At 36.7% G+C, this 18,971-nt stretch overlaps 1 protein-coding gene across 3 annotated transcripts in view; it reads right to left on the bottom strand.

Annotated features, from left to right (window-relative positions):
* Positions 1-205: 205 nt before the first annotated feature.
* TMEM135 (transmembrane protein 135) overlaps positions 206-18,971 on the bottom strand; it is a 237,586-nt gene continuing 218,820 nt past the window's right edge. Inside the window, exons 6-12 of one of the 3 annotated variants that reach the window (XM_045181806.3) lie at positions 17,787-17,856; positions 14,467-14,634; positions 11,366-11,429; positions 10,304-10,380; positions 5,653-5,751; positions 4,802-4,869; positions 206-2,981 (exon numbers count right to left, since the gene is read on the bottom strand). In XM_045181806.3, coding sequence (XP_045037741.1) covers positions 2,849-2,981; positions 4,802-4,869; positions 5,653-5,751; positions 10,304-10,380; positions 11,366-11,429; positions 14,467-14,634; positions 17,787-17,856 — 679 coding nt within the window. In that variant the 3' untranslated portion in view covers positions 206-2,848. The remainder of the gene's footprint in view (positions 2,982-4,801; positions 4,870-5,652; positions 5,752-10,303; positions 10,381-11,365; positions 11,430-14,466; positions 14,635-17,786; positions 17,857-18,971) is intronic. The other 2 variants (XM_071221474.1, XM_024572837.4) reach the window with 2 other exon arrangements.

The raw sequence follows: 18,971 nt of genomic DNA, 5'->3' as shown, positions 1-18,971 counted from the left end.
CTTAGAAAGTCGGGGATGTGGTAAAATGTAAGCAGAGGCAGTGCTGCCAGCATCAACAACTAAATCAAATGTTAGCCTGGACAAAATCCACAAGGACGAACACTCAAGCTCAGCAAAAAATACTGTGTGACAATTGACCAATTTGGGTTTCATCATGAAAGACATGTTCATCCTAGGAAAAAGTAAATTATAGTATTTGAGAGCAAAGAATAAAAAGATAAAATTTTAAATTAACTGACTAATAACAACTAATTGACGCAAAAAATACACTAAGTGTCAACTGAGTGACAATATTTAGAGATCATGGACAAAGTTATAGAAGTAACCATGGGATTTAAGATAACTGAAGCAAAGGTTTTATTTCAGAAATGAGCAATAAAACAAATTTAAACTCTGATAAAAAACTAACTGGCAAGAATCCAAAAGATTTGAGACAATTTGTTATCTTGTAACTTTAGTCTCTACTTGGTTGGTACGAATGTTAGGATTCTATCAATACAGGAGATGGCAACGAAACAACCATAGTTCTACTAACGCTGTAAGAAATACCAGGGGGCCTATTAGTGTTTAATACAATCAGTTCTGGTGGAAACTTACCACAGTCAGAATTTCTTCAGCGCATGAATGGACTAAAAACATGTTTTGGAATGGAGACATCTACTTGACTTTATTTATGATGCCAAGGAGTCAGTCAAAACCTGATCAGCTAGAGGTAGACGGATGCTCATTGGCATTGTCTTCAGGAACGCGAAACTCTGTGTTCGCTCCAACAGCTGCCCTTTGCAGTCCGTCCCCACGCGATCGAACTGCGTCTCTCTTCGCCAGTGCAAAGTCGTTCACTGGTCATTCAAGCTGTCCATTCATTACTGAATCCTGCTTCATGAGGTGGGTATTTATACTTTATATAAAATAAACAATGACTGTAGTTTGTAAACATAAAAATAAAAAAGTGAATCACAGAAATGCACCTTTTGACTAGAACAATTTTACCAATCTCATCAAATTTTAGTATGGTTTGTCTTTGATATCATAACCTTTTAATGTCAATGAAAACAATATTTTATGAATTGAAGTGTTTTTTCTTTTAACCTGCCAGGAAGACCCTACACGCAAAACGTCTACATCAGGACAGCAAGGCCCCGGCGCGGGGCCGCCTTCCCTGCTGCCACACTCCAGTTTTAAAAGGAAGCACAGTGCTAACCATCATTTTGATTCCAGTGAATAAAAACTGAAAACTTAATTTATTAATTGGTTTTGAAGTCTTGAAGTCAAAATGATCCTTTAATAGTAGTGCCTAATAGACAAGTCAATTCTAAAAATTTAATCACAATGCAAAATTTTGAACAAATTCAAGTGGCTCTCCCTGTTCCCATGGTACCAGAGTCTTTTTGATGGGTTTCAGTTTGCCGTAACAACCTGGGAGAGGATGACATGTAAACAGAAGTGTCCAAGGCTTGACGAAGGCAAATGTGCAGGGCTAAGCATTTTTAACGTCTGGGTTGTACTTCTTTTGCAACACAAGTTCCACGGCATAATTAATTTACAATGGCCTAAAACTTTTCAGCAACAAAATTATATTTAAAAATATACCATCACCCCTAGATGTAACATTAACTGGAGACATCACAACCACTTGAGCCTTTGATTAACCTAGAAAAGTATACGTTTTCCCTGAACAACTCTCAAGAGTGACCATATCTCAGTCACAGGTGTCCTGAACTAACCCATAATCCGCAGGGAGTACATTTTGTCACTTCTTTATTCTAACAGGAGTGAAAGTGGTGACAATGGCTTTTTGAAAAGAGGCTAGAGAATGAATGCAATTAGTGATGCTGCTTGTACACATCACTAAAAAAGGTTTGTATACAAACTTTTATCCAACTACAGGATTTTTACATCCTTTTTAGTTGTAAAACATCCACTGTGTAGGTGCAAGAGTCGAGAGGAAACAAAACTGACAAACCTGTTAAAACTACTTTTGCTCCATAGAATGCTGATCCCTTCTAAGTCAACAATGAATGGCATACACACCTAGCCATAAAAAATTTAGTCCTTGTAAAAGCAAACAAACATAATAAAACTACAGGAGGTTTAAATGTTCAAGTGTAATGTTTCTGCAAAAGATTAAAACATACATTTCAACTTTATCAGCTATGTCAGTTCCCATTTGCACCCGACCCGCCGTCAGTACATAGGTTTGCTGGGCTGCACAGCAGCAGCCGACCGCGGAGAGAGACGAGGGTGTCCGAGGAAGAAGAGCACGGATACCCGGCGTCCCTCCGAACAGTGAGAGACCCGTCTCCGAATCCCTGAAGTGAGAATGGCCACTTAACTCTCTCCACACTAAAGCAGTACTGTCTGTGAAGAGTTAATTCATACCCATAACATTTCACTCCTAAAATTACCAATTCAAAAGTTAAATACAGAGCGAACCCATGTACCCGTGAGCCTCTGTATCGTAAAGTGGAGAAATATTCTTAGCTTTAACCAAAATTATACTGGAATGAACTAAAAACATTGTTTAAAGAAACTTTAAGTATATCTTATTTTTTACATAGATTATTTAATATTGCTTGTGGACATAATTTAATCAATAGTATATCATCATGTCAACAACTACAGTGATCTAGAATCAGATTCTGGCTACAGAGGGAGCTTAATTATTAAGCAACATCTTACTAACAAGCTTCTGTATTTCTGATTGGTAAGAAAAGCAAACAAAATGAGCATCTCTCATTGAAATAACACTGAAGTTCAAGCTCGGTACCCCTTCTTTGTGTTCAACATAATTAACTCTTCAGAATAAAATAATGGAACATTAAGACACATTAATAAATTACAGTCATCTTCAGGAAAACTCGATGGGCAGCTCTGGTGGCACAGTCGTGTATCTCGGGTCCAACCTAGGGATGAAATCCTGAAAGTGTTTAGATGCACCCGTACCAAAAACATCAAGGACTTTTCGGTTCATGACGGCAAATCTGCAAAACAGAGGACACAGTAAACAAGTACTTAATGAAGTTTATAACACGAGATGACGCACTCTGGTTGGCTTATCTTCCGTGAGATGGAAAGACAGAAAAGGCAGACATGGCAAAGCCTCACTGGCAGATTCAAAAGTCACCCTGACCCTCCTCCTGCAGATCACTGCCCGCATTTTCTTAGAGACACTAATCTAATCCCCAGGCCGGAAACCCCAGCGGTTCCCGTCATTATCCCAGACCCTAACAGATAACGTCAAATAGAAAAATATGTTCCTGGCAATTTTTCTGGTGGATGAACTCAACAAGAAACTAAGAAACAACAAACGAGCTAACATTTACCAATGAGGCAAAGGTAGTCAATATAATTTCTCTCATTAAGTGATTTTAATGTCTCACGACCAACAGAAAACACACCGAAATGTGCAAAAATTTAATAATTAAAGGGCAAACAACAAAGACGTTTTCAAATTTCTAATAGACAAAACAGAGTTCACACCCTCATTTTATCCATCACCTAACCTAAGAGACACATATTCAGCTAATGTGCAGGGCAGACCCTCCGTGTCTCTGTGCCCAACCATAAGCGTCTCCTCTCTGGAGAAGGCAGCAGAGTGACATCAGCTGGGAGTCATTAGCCAGCAGCGTTATTTATTCTAAGAGCCTTTTTTGTTCCTTTCCAAAGTGAACCTCCTTCCAACTGGTTAAACTCATTAATGTGAAAAACTAAATGTCAAGGAAATAAATGATTAAAAAATAATAATAAAAATAAAAAGAATACACGGTGTCGTGGCTAGGAAGAATCCCAAAGCCAGACTGCCTGGCTTGTGTCCCAGGCCCATCACTTTCCAGCTGGGTGACGCCGGAAAGCTATTTAACTTCTCTGTGCATCGCCGCTGTCTTGCCTTGCGTGTAAAACTGGTACATTAACAGTGCCTATCTCGTGGTTATTTTAAGGATTAAACGCATACGTATGGATACAGATTTTATATGTGTGTGTATGTGTACATACGTGTGTATCCTAAAACCATATCTGGGACACAGTAAGCACTACACACCGCTACTATTATTATTAATAACAGCAATATTAATATAGCTATACTTCACTGAGTATTTATTAAGTGCTAAGTGCTACTATACACATCTCAATTTCTCTGTAACCGTACAAAGTATGTACTATTGTTTCATGGTAGAGAGAAAATACTGAGGTTCATGAGGGTAACAACCCGCCCACCAGTGACACAGCTGACGGTGTCAGAGCTGAAGTCACACCCAGGTCTGTCCTACTCCAAAGCCCACGGTCTTTCTAGTAGATCAAGCTGCCTCCCGAAGAATTAGATGAACATCAAAAATGCTAACAACAATAAAGAATATGATAATAAAGACAAAGGAAAGTATGCTTACAATATCAGGCAAAAGAATACAAGTATCTTTCCAAAATGTAAATCAGTTCATTGTTTAGGCATGATTTCTTATGAATCTGTTTAATATTTTTAATCAAAAACATGAGATCAAAGATTTTAAAAGTGAGACCCAATTATGTTATGTAGCAACTAAGTAGCTGTTTGCAAATCAACATGATATGAATCTAGAACACTTAAAATATCTAAAATAATATAGGGAAAAATAGTCAACATAATGTTCATTAGAAGAATGCCCCGTGTTAGTCTTAAATTGGTCATACTTGATTTATATCCAGACATCTGACTTTACCAAGAAAAGAATATTCCCCTACGGAGACAAACAGATTCAAAACCTTTCTTATGGAAAAAAAAATCTTGCTTTTTTTCTCTGATTGTTAGAACATCTCAGTCACTTACTTGCCCTTGGTGAGCCTTAAAAGGAACTTCCAGTACGATGGCCGCAAAGTCTGAACTTCCATGACAGCCTAAGGTTAGAGTATTCAATTTTAGATTTCTTTTAGTGAACAGCAAAGATTACCAGCAGTCTCAGGCAACAGAGTAGTTTTATCTCTATTTTTATTGCTTGCTGTATTTTAGAAACAACAGTGATGACAATAATAACAAAAACATGTATTTATGTTTAACTTGATAACATTAAGTCTTTCTAAATGTGCCTTCAATAAGAATACTGCCTATGAAATAATAATTGAGTTAATTAAGTCATTATCAGGAAGCATTTACTGAATACCCATTAGACAGCTGGCAGCATTACTGTGAGGAAGTGCAAATAAAAGCTGTCCCCAAAACTTTGCAACAGCCCTAATGCCATTAGCATCAATAATGATGATTACAGAATTTAAAGAAGCTTGAACAATGCTTCTATTAAGTGAGAATTTTACAGCTCTCCTCACTGCCTGAGTAATATTGGGGAAATGCAATTATTCTTATTTATGCTTATGGTACCTTTTTTCTAAAAGAAGTGTAATTGTATTGGGCCATTCCAGCCAACAGACTAAAGTAATAGTTTACCTATAAAAATTGCACTCTATTTAAACCTAAAAATTGTTGTGCTCATAAAACATGAATTGGCCCATTAAGATAAAATTTTTAATGATTTGAAACTTGCAAACTATCTTGCTAAAAATAAAAAATAAAAACGCATGAAATGTAATAAGTAAAAATGTCCCCAGGTCTTTATTTCCCCTCATTGGTTCAATGTACATTAGAAACAAATAATTCTATTTCTCATTTCTAAAAGCTATACTTACTGCGTGGAAGCAGATTGCTGTAGAGATGGAATAGATGATAGTATCTGCATGGGGAAAATAGGGAACCTTTCCTGCTTCAATGCCTTTGAAATACAGTGTCTGCAAATCAAGCATAATGCAAGACGTATAAAGAAAACAACTTTAAATAGCATTACAATGCAGCTGAGCAGTACGCTCCCTATCTACCACTATTTTTTTCTAACTCTTCAAAACCGTAACAATCCCTTTCAGAGCTCAAATCCCAGGTCGCATCTTCCACAACAGCCTTATGTGCCAGCCCCTCCCTTTCGCTCCTTCCCTCACCCTGGACCCCGATCCCAGTAACAATACTTGTCCGTAAGATTCAACAGCACTTTATTTCCACCTCCTTTGTGTCATTTATTCTTCAGTGCTTTCTCCACAATGCTCAGGTCCTCCACTCCCTGTTACACCTGTTCACTCATGCATTCCATACTTAATAATGTTAATTCAACCGTATGCTGAGTACTATGCTAGGAGCTAGGGATCTGAAAATGAGTAAAAATGGTTAGTGCACAACATAAATAATTAATGCACTCTGATGAGGGTATATGATAACCATATATATATAAAATAGCCTCATTACATGTGTGTCTGTATATGTATATATCAACTTATATTTAATAAATATATTTTGGCTCCCCAGAGGACAGAGCAACTGCTCTGTCTAGGACCAGGGAAATTTCAGAAATGACTACGTTTCAGTAGTGCTTCTCAAACCATCTGCAGTGAAAACAAACAAACAAACAAAAATCACTTTTTAAAATGTCCAGTTGTCATGACTTGCTACTTTTATAATATAATACAAATGGATTACTAGAAAGATAAATTTAAAAAACACAAAATTAAACTGATTGATTTTCACTGTTATAGTCAAAAGACAAATTACTCTGTCAAATTGCTATAAAATTTCCAAAAGCTTACTCTCAATATCTCTACCTATCTTTGTCATCAACTGTTAACAGTTCATGGACTGGCACTAGCCTACTGACCACACTTCTAATAGCGTGGCCTTCTAAGAGGCATAGGATCAACAACTAGATAAGAGAGAAAAAGCAGGGACAACAAGCAGGGTGCAAGCACACAATGCATATGGGGAACAGCCACCTCGTTTATATGGACAGAACGTAATTCACAGAAATTGGTTTTCTGGAGCATGGTATTACAATAGGGTGATGGGAGATTCAAGAAGTGGTTCATAAAGAGCATAAAATAATTTTTTCCATGAAAAAGATGGTCTGTACAGCTGACTTTTAATTAATATTCATTATATGATAATATAGCATTTTAATGTACAATTAACTTCAATCTGTAAGGTATGTGCAAAGAATTACGATCTGCTTAGGAAACAAGGCAAAGATTGGCCGTCACTTGGAAAGTGATACGACTGTACATGACAAGGTACAGACACACTGCAGCACGCTCACGGTGGTGAAAATGCAATTCAAGCACGTTAGAACGGCATAATAGGAACACTGTATGAAATAGGCATCTTTTGATGTATGGAATAAATGTGTTACTAATTGTTTCCTATAATAAACCATAACTACCTTCTATACTGATGAAGGGAGGGAACTATATTCTACATTTCTATATGCTTACCAGCACCTAGCACAGCAATGGGAACGTAATAGATACCCAATAAATATATCTGGGAAATACTTTTTTCAAAGAACAAAGTTCCCTGTACAGCTGATTTTTATTTTATATTCATTATATAGCAATACAGCATTTTAATATAAAATTAACTTCAATCATGGGGAAATGATTGCCTTTTATAACATAGTAATTAATCCCACAAAGGCCATGGTAAGTTTAAACTGTTGATTTCCTGTATTTAAAAATGTTCTCATAAGCATATTTTATATATGTTCCTTTGGCAAGATCAGATATGGCCTATTGATTCAAGAAAACAGAGCAATACCATTGTTTTAAACTCTAGGCTTTAAAAGCTCTCACCATTTAGCCCTGGCTGGTGTGGCTCAGTCGGCTGGCGTGTTGTCCCATAGACCAGAAGCTCGTGAATTAGGTTCTTGGTCAGGGCATGTACTCAGGTGTGAAGTCTGATCACCAGCCGGCGGGGGGGCTTACAAGAAGGCAACCAACCGATGTTTCTCCTTCACATCTATGTTTCTCTCCCCTCTCTCTCTCTCTCTCTGTCTCTCTCTCGATCTCAAGAAAAGCAATGGAAAAAATGCCCTTGGGTAAGGATAAAAAAAATTTTAAATAACCTCTAGCCATTTAGGGAAGCAGCTGTAAAACACACCTTTTATAAACTAGATCTCAATAATGGATTCTCTTAGTGTCAAAAACATATTTTTGCTACCTAGGGGTTATTTTTCTTTCTCTCATTCCACTTTTCCTCTCCATTAGCAAGTCTTCTTCCTAAACATGCTAAATCTGTGTACTTCTCATTTTTTCTGCACCTGTCCTGACACAAGCCACCACCTCTAGCCTGAGACTGTGTTCCCAGCTTCCAATCTGGCCTCTAATACATTCTCTATGAAGTAGCCAGAACGTTCTTCTTAAAATGTGAATCAAATCACATCATTTCCATTCTTAAAACACTCCAATGGCTTCCAATTGCAGTGACTGCACTGAGAAAAAAATTTCCCGCCCCCCTCCCTCTCTCTCACACACACAGTGGGACAAGGCAAATGTGCAATTCTCTAAATGTCTCTAAAAGGGACACAAATTTTCAGTAAGATAAAATTTTTAAAAATCAAATGAGTCAAATAAAATGTATAATCTTACTTTGAATTGGAAATACCAATATGCACTTGATTATTTTCTCTTTCTCTAAAAAGAACGAGAGAACAAAAATCTCTAGCTCTGACTGATCACTGGAAGGGCCCAGAAACAATGACTAGCCTGGCAGCAAAAAAACCTCTAGCACCCAACACAAGTCTTTAAATGCCATTTTCTACCAAAAGAAGCTAGAAGCTGTGGAGAAAAGGATGATTGATTCTGCATCGGGGGTGGAAAATGTCCCAGATGAACCTGGAATATCTTCTTGTTTTAACACAAAGCAAAAAAGCTCTCAAAGATACTGGTGTTATGTGAAAAAGAAACAGAAATCAACTTTAAGAGGTTCTCACAGCCAAAGACGGGGCATTTAGCACAATGACTACAACTGCTTGAAACAAAGCAAGTATGTTAAGATCATGACTTCATACGACACTTGAAAATAAAACCCATAGGTCAACTTTGCTGGACGCTAGGGACTAACTTATTCTGAACGCTGGTAAATAAAGGGAGGTAATCAAGCATTTTACTATGACTTGGCAAACAGACTATTTTAGTATAACCAAACAGTTGAAAAGGGAAAGTGCTTTTCAGAAAAATTCCCACTAATAAAGTGCAAAAAACCTTAATATTAGATTATGACCATTGTCATATTAACCCTCAATGAAATAATTTCTGGTAATGATCATAAATGGCTGATAAAATAATTAGGAAAAAGACTAATGGAAACCTGCCCCGGCTGGTGTGGCTCAGTGGATTGAGTGTCAGTTTGCGAACCAGAGGGTCGCCAGTTCGATTCTTAGTCAGGGCACATGCCTGGATTGCAGGCCAGGTCCCCAACAGGGGGCGTGTGAGAGGCAACCACACATTGATGTTTCTCTTCCTTTCTTTCTCCCTCCCGTCCCCTCTCTAAAAATAAATAAATAAAATCTAAAAAAAAAAGGCTAATGTGGAACTTTATGTCGGGTCTATCGGCACTGAGTCCACTGATCAACCTTAGCACCACAAAAAGAAAAAACCAGACATTTTTGTGCCTCTTAAAGTGATGCAATAGGAATTCACACATAGCAAACTATGAAGTATTTCTGCAACACAACACTCCTCCCCCTCAAAATAATTGAAACTTAATTTGCTTAAGCCTCCAAATCTAATAGTTTATAGGAATTTACAGAGTTACAGAAACATGTTAACACTACCAGGGAGAGTGCCATCAGCAAAACCCAGAATGTGGAAAATTCCATAGAGCTAATTACATAGATCTTCAACAAATAACTGGCGAGGGTAAAAAGAAGGGCTGGGTAACTATAATATCACACACTAAAAGACTATGGATCCTGACTACAACAAAGGCACGGCAAAAAGACTTTTGTGAGACAATCAGTGCGTGTGTGCGTTCTAACTGGGTATGTGATAACATTAAAGAATTACTAGGTTTTTCTTAATGTATGATAATTGCACGTGGTATATTTTGGTTAGTACTGTTGATTTATTTTTAAGGAGTCTGTATCCATTAGCCTTATTCTTTAAGGGGTCTTTACCCTGAGTTGCTCATGGATGAGGTTACACTATGTCTGGGATTTGCTTTAAAATACATCAGCACTTGAGCAGCTGAGGCAGTATAGATGAAGTGAGACTGGCCAGATGCTGTAACCGTTGAAGCTGTGTAATGGGTGTGTGAGGGTTAATTGTGTCATGTTTCTGTATCTGTGTCTATTTAAAAATAACACAAAGAAAGACGACAAAATAGGGGAACTATTTTTGTAAAACTTTGTAAGTATTTTTATAAGATTAGAATTTGCTTTTTCAATTAGGATATGTATTTGTTGCTAAAGCAGCTTAAAAGCTATAAACCCTTTGGAACTGTACATGGATAAAAATGTTTGCTTACCTCCACCAATTTGGAAGCTAAATACATGGAAATTGTTGTGCTTTTATAAAACATCATTGATACTCCTGCCAAAAATCCTGAAACAGATAAGGCAAAACTCATCAGACCTGGAAGTATTTCCTTTGTTATTAAGTCATTTGGAAATGTCAATTCGCTTAAATAAGAAAGAACTGATTTATAGCACTGCCTTTTGTTACAGCAAAATCAGGGGTAGTAATATACTTGCTGACATTGAAATGGGTGAGTTCTTATTATCGCACATTTTTAAATTAAGAAAACTGACCTTCAGAGTTAGGAACAAACAGTTCTGATGATACACATAAGAAATTTCATATTCTAAATTTAACTTTAAAAACAGTGCTGGTTTTGCTAAACATAATGATTTTCAAAAATAATTTTTAAAGACTATTGGTATCATTTCTAATTTTAAGTGAAAATAATTATTCATCTATTCTCCTAACAGCTCAAATTATTTTTAGTGCTATCATTACACTTCTTTCCCTATTACTGTCTTCGTTCTATAAATGGAAAACCAAGGTGGGAGGAGGCCTGGAATTCTACTAGTAGGAAAGTTACCAGTAAATATCTGAAAAATTATCTATTCAACTTTAGTCCATATATGCAACTGTAGAAAAATTTATTTAGTTTTTATAAAATTATTTACATTCTTAAAAATATAATAAAAATTATTAAAATATATTCCACTTACCACTGGTGAAAAGAGAATATTTTAAGAAATCTAATTGTACTTAAAATAGTACCACAGTCACCTCTACAATATTTTAAAACTTCATTTTTGGGGGGACACATTCCTTAGGCTTTCTGGCCTGTAGGAGGGCAGATATCCAAGTGATTCTATTGCCAACTGAAAATGCCAGATGGCAAGAGGACCTTGATATGTTAAACTTCACAAGTATAAAATGTGTGGACTAGTGCCTCAATAGGGATTCGATTGCAGAGAAAAGAAGATACAAAAGAAATCAGATGAATTTGGAAACTATTTCTGATTTGCTTCTACCACTGATTGATGCGATAATAATCCTTTTTAAATCATTGCTTTACCGGCTATGATAGCATGCAGTTCATCATCCAGGTTTCTGACCCAGCGCAGGAAGCAACTGGTACCCTGCATCGAGAAGAAAATACAACGACTTCAGCTGTTTCATTCTAGAAAAAATGCATGTAACATCTGTAATGAGTGAGTCGCTATTCTGACCTTGGAGGCAAATTGGTGATCTTCTCCAAATCTAACTGAATACACGATTGGGATAATTATAAACGATAACTTGTTATAACGTTACTGGTTGGATAGGCTCTATTAAGAAATTATACATAATATTTTTATTGTAATGATTCTTCAAACTGAATCTGCAGATCCTACTTTCGCCTACAAGTAGAACGCTGGGAAAAAGTATCCCTTCCACTCTAACAAGGAGAAGAAGCTGGATAAACTACAAATCTGTCAGGCCAGAATTCTACACCCAGAGATAATGTTTTTCAGTTTGAAGGTGAAAGACAGACTCTCTCAGACAGACAAAAGCTGAGAAAATTCCTGCAAACCTGCACTACCAGGAATGTTAAAGGTAGTTCTGCGTGCAGAAGGAATATGATACCAGATAAAAAATTAGATCCATAGAAAGAAATGAAAAGCTCTGGAAATGGTAAAAATTAAGACGACATGTTTTTCTTATGTTTCACTGCTATAACACTGAATTAACTGCCTAAGGCAGTGGTCAGAAAACTACGGCCCACTAGCCAAATCTGCCTCGCCATCTGTTTTTACAGGGCTCATGAGCTAAGGACATTTTTTACACTTCTAGATGGACAGAAATAAACAGAAATTGTGACAGGTAAAAATTATATGGAATTCTAATTACAGTGTGATAAAGTTTTACTAGAATACCACCATGTTCATTCACTTAGGCACTGTCTGTTGTCTGTGGCTGCTGTCACACCACAGACAGTTGAGGGGTGGTGACAGAGGCCATATAGTCCACAAAGTTTAAAATATGTACTATCTGGCCCTTTACAGAAACAGTTTTCTGACTCCTGATCCAAAATAAAAACAGTAACATTATATTGTGGGGTTTATTACTTATAAAAAGATAAATGGATAGCATGAAAAATGGAGAGGAGAAATCAAAACTACAGTGTTGTAAGAGTCTTACTCTACAATGAAGTGGTACAATATTAAAAACATTTGTTATAAGTGCAAGGCAATCACTACATTTTAAAAAGAGGTATAAATAATAACACTACGGTGAAGACGGGCTACAAAATACAAAAAACTTAATCTGAAAAATTAAAATACAGTTTTCAAAATCCATTAGAAGAAGAAAAAGAGAAAGAGGAACAGAATAAAAAATGGAATAAATTCAAAACAACTAGCAGGAAGGTAAATTTAAATTCAGCCATAACAAATAAATAAACAGTCTAAACAAACCAATTAAAAGATACAGATTATCAAATTGTATTTTAAAAAAAGAACCCACTATATGCAGTCTGAAAGACACCAACCTTTAAACCAAAGACCCAGAAAAATTCAAATGAAAGGACAGAAAAAAATGTACTGTCGAATATAATCAAAAGAGAGTTGGAGTAGCTGTATTAGCATCAGATATAGTAGACTTCAAAACAGACTATTACCAGGAAAGAGGAACATTAGGAAATGAAAAAAGGGTCGGTTCTCCAAGAAGACACAGAATAAACAAGGTTTATTTGTCCTTCTCTTGATTACATTCTTATAAAGATGCTAAAGGCATTGATAATTTTTTTAAAAATTACTTACAGCTTTGGAATACACTATAGGAATATTTCTTTAAGAGATTTTTCTGACCCAGCTGTATTTTCCTTAGTGTAATACCATTACTTTGAATTACTTAGGCAAAGAAATAGTAAGAGAAATAAAAACAAACAAAATAAAAACAGGCTCTGAGATATGCTAGATGGTAGAAAATAACCAACCTGAGCAAGATGTTGGAGACAGTCTACATGTAAACACGTAAGAGTTTATGTTAAGAATAATACAAACACTATAAAATTAGAAATGACAAAGAATGTGAATCACTACCTTTGGTAAGTAAATGTACATAAAATGATACCTAACCATCTTAACCAAAATAATGCCAGAGCTCAATTTTTCCAGCATTAATTTCGAGTTTAATGTGCATCTATGTGTATATGCAGACAGGTCAACCTTAGTTAACACATTCACTTAGAATCCATCTTCATTCATTCATTCATTCATTCACTTTTGTAAAATTTTATTTATTTTATTTTTAGAGATGGGAAGGGAGGGAGAGAAATATCAGTGTGTGGTTGCCTCTCACGTGCCCCCTACTGGGAACCTGGCCTGCAACCCAGGCATGTGCCCTGACTGGGAATCCAACCGGCCACCCTTTGGTTCGCTGGTTGGCATTTAATCCAGTGAGCCACACTAGCCAGGGCAGGATCTATATTTAAATTTAGAATCTAAATTTCAGATGTTTAATGTGTCGGTAATATTATTTACATATTAGTAATTCCCATTAAACAAAAGGCCGTTATTTAAAGTTGCAAAGTACTGTGTGGTGAATGATATCTAAGTATGTGTTTGGTATGTGCTTATATACGTATGGGTACGTTTACAGAAACATGCAGAGGGGGGTGGAAGAATGTTCACTCTGGTTATCTGAGAAGGCATCATATGAATAGTGAGTGAAGAGGGAAAATAAGTCACTGCTTATATATAACCTACAACAGAAAATTACACTATTCTATCAAGTGTTATCATCAGCTAGGAGGGCTTGAAATATGTTTAAATTAAAACCAGGCACTAAATATGATTAACAAAAATAAATAGACCAAGTATAGTAATATTACTTTTGATGTTAGAAATGTGAAAGTTTATATTTTCTCAGTGTATATGTTATTGAAAAAATAAAATGAGTCTAAAAATCTTTAAAATTATGTATAAATGCAAGTGTGTATGTACTTTCAAGCATATTAAATAACATTTAAAAGAGGAAATTTACCCAGCCTTAATTCCCAATACATTATATATGATATCAATACTACAGAAAGAAGCATTAAAAAAAATGATAGATGAGTGAAGGCTAAATCACATTCTAACATCAGCCATGTTATTTATTTCCCATTTTTCTTCCCTCTTCTGAAAGCCGTACCTTGTATATACTAACAAAAGAGCCCAGAAAAGCTCCGAGCTGAAAATTTTCTTTATTGTAGAAGAGGGAAAGTAGCCGGGACGGCTTTGTGAACAGATGCCTGAACGCAGAGGGGATTCGGAGGCAGCACTGGATCAAGTAGCCCACGCTGAACATTCTGATGAAACCCTAGAGAGAATTGGGGGGAGATCCTGATTTACAACCAAATTTTGAAGTTTGATAGTTGAATTTTACTGTCTCAGAATCAAAACAGGATTAAAAAAATTAACACAAGTACATATACCAGCCACTTTCAGAATTAAATCTTAAAACCTCAATTTTAAAATAATTACCTTAAAAACAAGGGGGAATCCGGCAGTAAACACAGTTTCTTTGATTTACAAAAACTTAAAAAGCTTCACAAGCACTGGCCAGGCGTGTCTATGCACCTAACTTCCACTGCTTGGCATTTTGTTGACAATAACCAGGATTTGTTAATTCCTAAACTACATCTGAATTTTAGAAACAAAAGCACTGAAATTAACACAAATACAGTTAACAAAACCTAATCCTTTGGAAACTCCTCTTACTCATCAATATGAGTAGAGACTCTTTTGGTAGAAAGATAATTTCATTATTGTTTAGACCTTTGGTATCAACATTTTAAATGATCAGGTTGAAAGACTTTCCCAGGAAAAGAAATAACTATATCTAGGTTTTTATTTCTGGCTCAAATGTGTCAGGCTAAAACATCTCTAGGGAATGGCAGCTTTAAGGTTCACTCAACAAAACTTGAAAAAGCGAACCGGCGACAAATCCATGTTTGCTTCCAACATTTCTCCGTATTGCCCGCAACTATGTGTACAGTGCAAAACGGAACAGAGAGCGGGTGACTAGTGTTGGTCAGTTTCATCTCAGTGTTTAGGAAAATGAGGTTTCGCCGTCAGTTCATACTGAGAGACTGAAGAATGCCAATAAACATACCACAAACGCTATCAAAAAGAGCAGCATTGTACACGTGATTCATCGTGCACGTGATGTGCACGTGATACATTGCGCCACTGCCCCCCCCACCGGTTCCCCTGGCACCCCTGCTGGAATGGCCGAACGTCTACACTCGGAGTGGGGCTTGCCCGCTAAGGTCCAAAGGTCAGGTTTTTATCTTCCAGGTAGCAGCACTGTTGTTTTTTTTTTAAAGAAAAAAGACTAAATTACTATGAAGAAATACTCATTAATCTACCTGAAACTATTTAATAACTAATGAAAAAAAAATTAAATCGTCCAATCATTAGTACAAATTACTATGCATTTGCTTAACTGAAACTATGTGTCTCAGTTTAATGCATGAAGTGTTCATGCTTAAATCTTTCCATTGACAATCATATAATATTAACCTAAAGATTTGAGGATCATACTCATGTTCAGTGTTTTCATGTGGTTTTTAAGAGGCCATTCATTCCTCCACTCAGTCACCGTTTTATGTAATCAGGGAATACCCACTGGATGCCTATTGTGTGCCAAGCATTACCCTTAGATGCTGGGGAAGAGTAGCAAGGAAGATACAAAGTTCTTGCCTTCACTGAGGCGTTCATGCTCATTAGAGGAAGAGGAAATAAGTAAGCACATAAACAAAAATAATTACAGTTACCACAAGTGTGCTAAAGGAAATAGGGCACTAGGAGAGAAAGAACAGGGCAACTTCATTGAGTGGTAAGAGAAACTACCGAGCATGTGACATTCCAACAGACACAAAAGCGAAGGAGCTAACATGAGAAAAACATTTCAGGGAGCTTGGACAGAAGGCACAAAGCCAAAAATGAGATTGGCAGATATGAGGAAGTAATAAAAAGTTAGTGTAAATGGAATACAGTGAGCTGAGAGGAATGTAATTCATATGGTTATTTACTCAGGGATATGATTTACCATGGGCTGTGACTGAGTCCATGGAATAATGAGGTACACTGTCAAAATATTTGACTATATTTGTGGTGTAAATTCCTTACCCACACATCTCCAAATTTATACTCCAACTTATACACAAATTACCAAGTTTACAGCAGTGGTACACACCTGAAAGAAAGACCACCCTTTTTTCATTGCTTAGTAATTCTCATGAGCTTTCTCATATAATTTTTTTTTAAATGTCATATCCCATCTTCTCAAAATATCTCAAGTACTTCTGACTTAATCAGACACTTCTCTTAGCCCCCCGCCTGAAGCAGGATTATGTCCAGTTGGAGGGAACAGCTCTCCGGGAACCATCAGACTGGCGGACTCTGAGGCTGCCAGCAATGATGCTTTTCTTCTTTTTTGCCATTTTAAAAGTGGGGCAGGAAATCAGATTTGGAAGGAGTGTCATCAGAAACCATTGCACAACTGAAAAAATACCCTACTGCTTTTACCCCTAGTCATATCTTTGGGGACCCCAAGGGTAAAGTGTTGGCTTAGGCACACGCCATCAGCACTAGGCCACAGGCACTCACGCTCGGAAACACTAACGTGCTCCAGTCCCTCTTTCCTCGAGAGATGGTCCAGAGGCTGTCTTTTGGGGTATTGTACAACTCTGCTCTTACCATCAACTGAGGAGGGATCAGACATTGTAAGAAAGAACATAGACTTTTTAAATCATCAGAATCGTTACAGTACCATCCAAAAAGAACCCATAGCAGGTGGTGCCATCTGTGCCAGACTAACTGCAATGAAAATAACTTCCTTCCCAGAGCTGGAAGTAAAGGGGGTGGAAGACGGCAGGCATGGGGTGGAGATGGGTAGGGACAGACATGCCAGTACACTAATATATTAGGGAGTGAGGAATTTATGCCAGTGGGCATAGCTAACTCTCTTAATATAGAGCACTGTGTACGTGCTCCAGCTATTCTCCATGCCTTAAAAAAGGTAACAGCCTTTCAAGTCCAAACCCAAACGCTACCATACCCGATTGTGCAGCGTGTGTGCGGGTGACTGCTGGTCCGACAGCACACAGCGCAGTCCAGGCGCCTCGTTCTAGCACGTACTCTAATGAGGACACCTTGCAAAGTGCAAAATTTAGTGACCTCCTTTCTCTGTCTTTTTTGTTGTTGTTGCTTCACCCACTCTTCTACTTTTTAAGTTTCACGCTAATTTTTAAGTAAGCAAGATTTAAAATTATTTAATAAAGATCCAGTAAGTGAATATTAAACTAAATTGTTATCTACATCTCACAAATTTCTTATTCCTCAAGTCAAAGAATGATAGCAATTATTGTCAACTTTTTCTTTTCCTTTGAAATTATGTTTTAATAAATAAGTTCTTTCTATACATATCCCCCGTGGTTAATACAGAAGATACTTTTATATACTTACTTTAATGCAATAAGAAATGCAATTATCTTCATAGTGTTTGCAACATCTATGCCTTGGTCCGTGCTTACATCTGCAATTAAAGCGAACACCCAATTATAATGAAAATGTGGGCATGTGTGCCGATTTGCTCAAACGTCTCTAACCAAAAAGCAGAAAACATTACCTACTTGTTTCTAAATGTGTACATCTTTTGGTTTCTTAGGACATACAGAAGCAAAAATAAAATAGAGTTTTTCTTTGCTGCCCACCATTTGATACATTGTATAAACTACATGACTGTAGTCAAAACATTTGAATGTGGAACAGAAAAGCCATATTGGTAAATACCTGTGACTAAATATTAGAAATATGTATACATCTCTCTTTACTCTGCCAAATCTTTTAGAAGCTTTAAATCACTTATTGTAGAGTATAATGCTCATAAATCACCCATGAAGTCAGTACTTGAGCAAAAATCATAGTGAGAATGTGTTCAGGTTACAGGAATTTATACTTAATTATATTTGAGAGAAAACATCTGGAAAAGAAACATGATACAGTATTAGGATTCAAAATTCTGTTTTTAAAATAAAGATAGATATAAATCGTGGGGGAATTCAAAAGTAGGTTATTTGTGATTTCACTGTAAAGCACTTAGTCCTCTAGTGTTTAATAAACATTTCTGCTGGGAGGACTACCGTTCAAGACACACTCACTGTAATGATTTGGCATGTTGACTCCAGCACCATTTATTTGCTACAGGCATAAAAAAGTAACTAAAACATCTAACATGGGTTTAGCTGTCCCCTTTGTCTTTGAAGAGTAGTCTTTGTAACTCCTTCACACTGTAGTTCATTAATTAGCTTCATGGTTGGAACATATTAATTCTTTCCTACTTATAACAATTACTCATAGAGTGATATTCCGGCTCCACATCTCTCTAATTCCATTTGCAAATTGATTAGCAAGACCTCTTCCGAAATCCAATTCTCCACTGTGGCTGGAGTACACAGGCAGCCTTTTCTACTCAAGGGTGACGGCAGTAGTTCACATCGAACAGAGCCCTGTACCGTTAGAATGATGTAACAGATCTGGCCACGTGAGGCTGTTGAGTGATGAAAGACGTGAATCAGAGAAGAACTGCCTTATGTGAACCATCACTCTTCATATACCTAAGTGTCCTCTTCAAAGACATTTCTCAGCTAT

Source organism: Desmodus rotundus, chromosome 5 (assembly GCF_022682495.2).
Source record: "Desmodus rotundus isolate HL8 chromosome 5, HLdesRot8A.1, whole genome shotgun sequence".
NCBI classification, from domain to species: Eukaryota; Metazoa; Chordata; class Mammalia; order Chiroptera; family Phyllostomidae; genus Desmodus; species Desmodus rotundus.
This window is presented reverse-complemented; position numbering and strand designations above follow the sequence as displayed.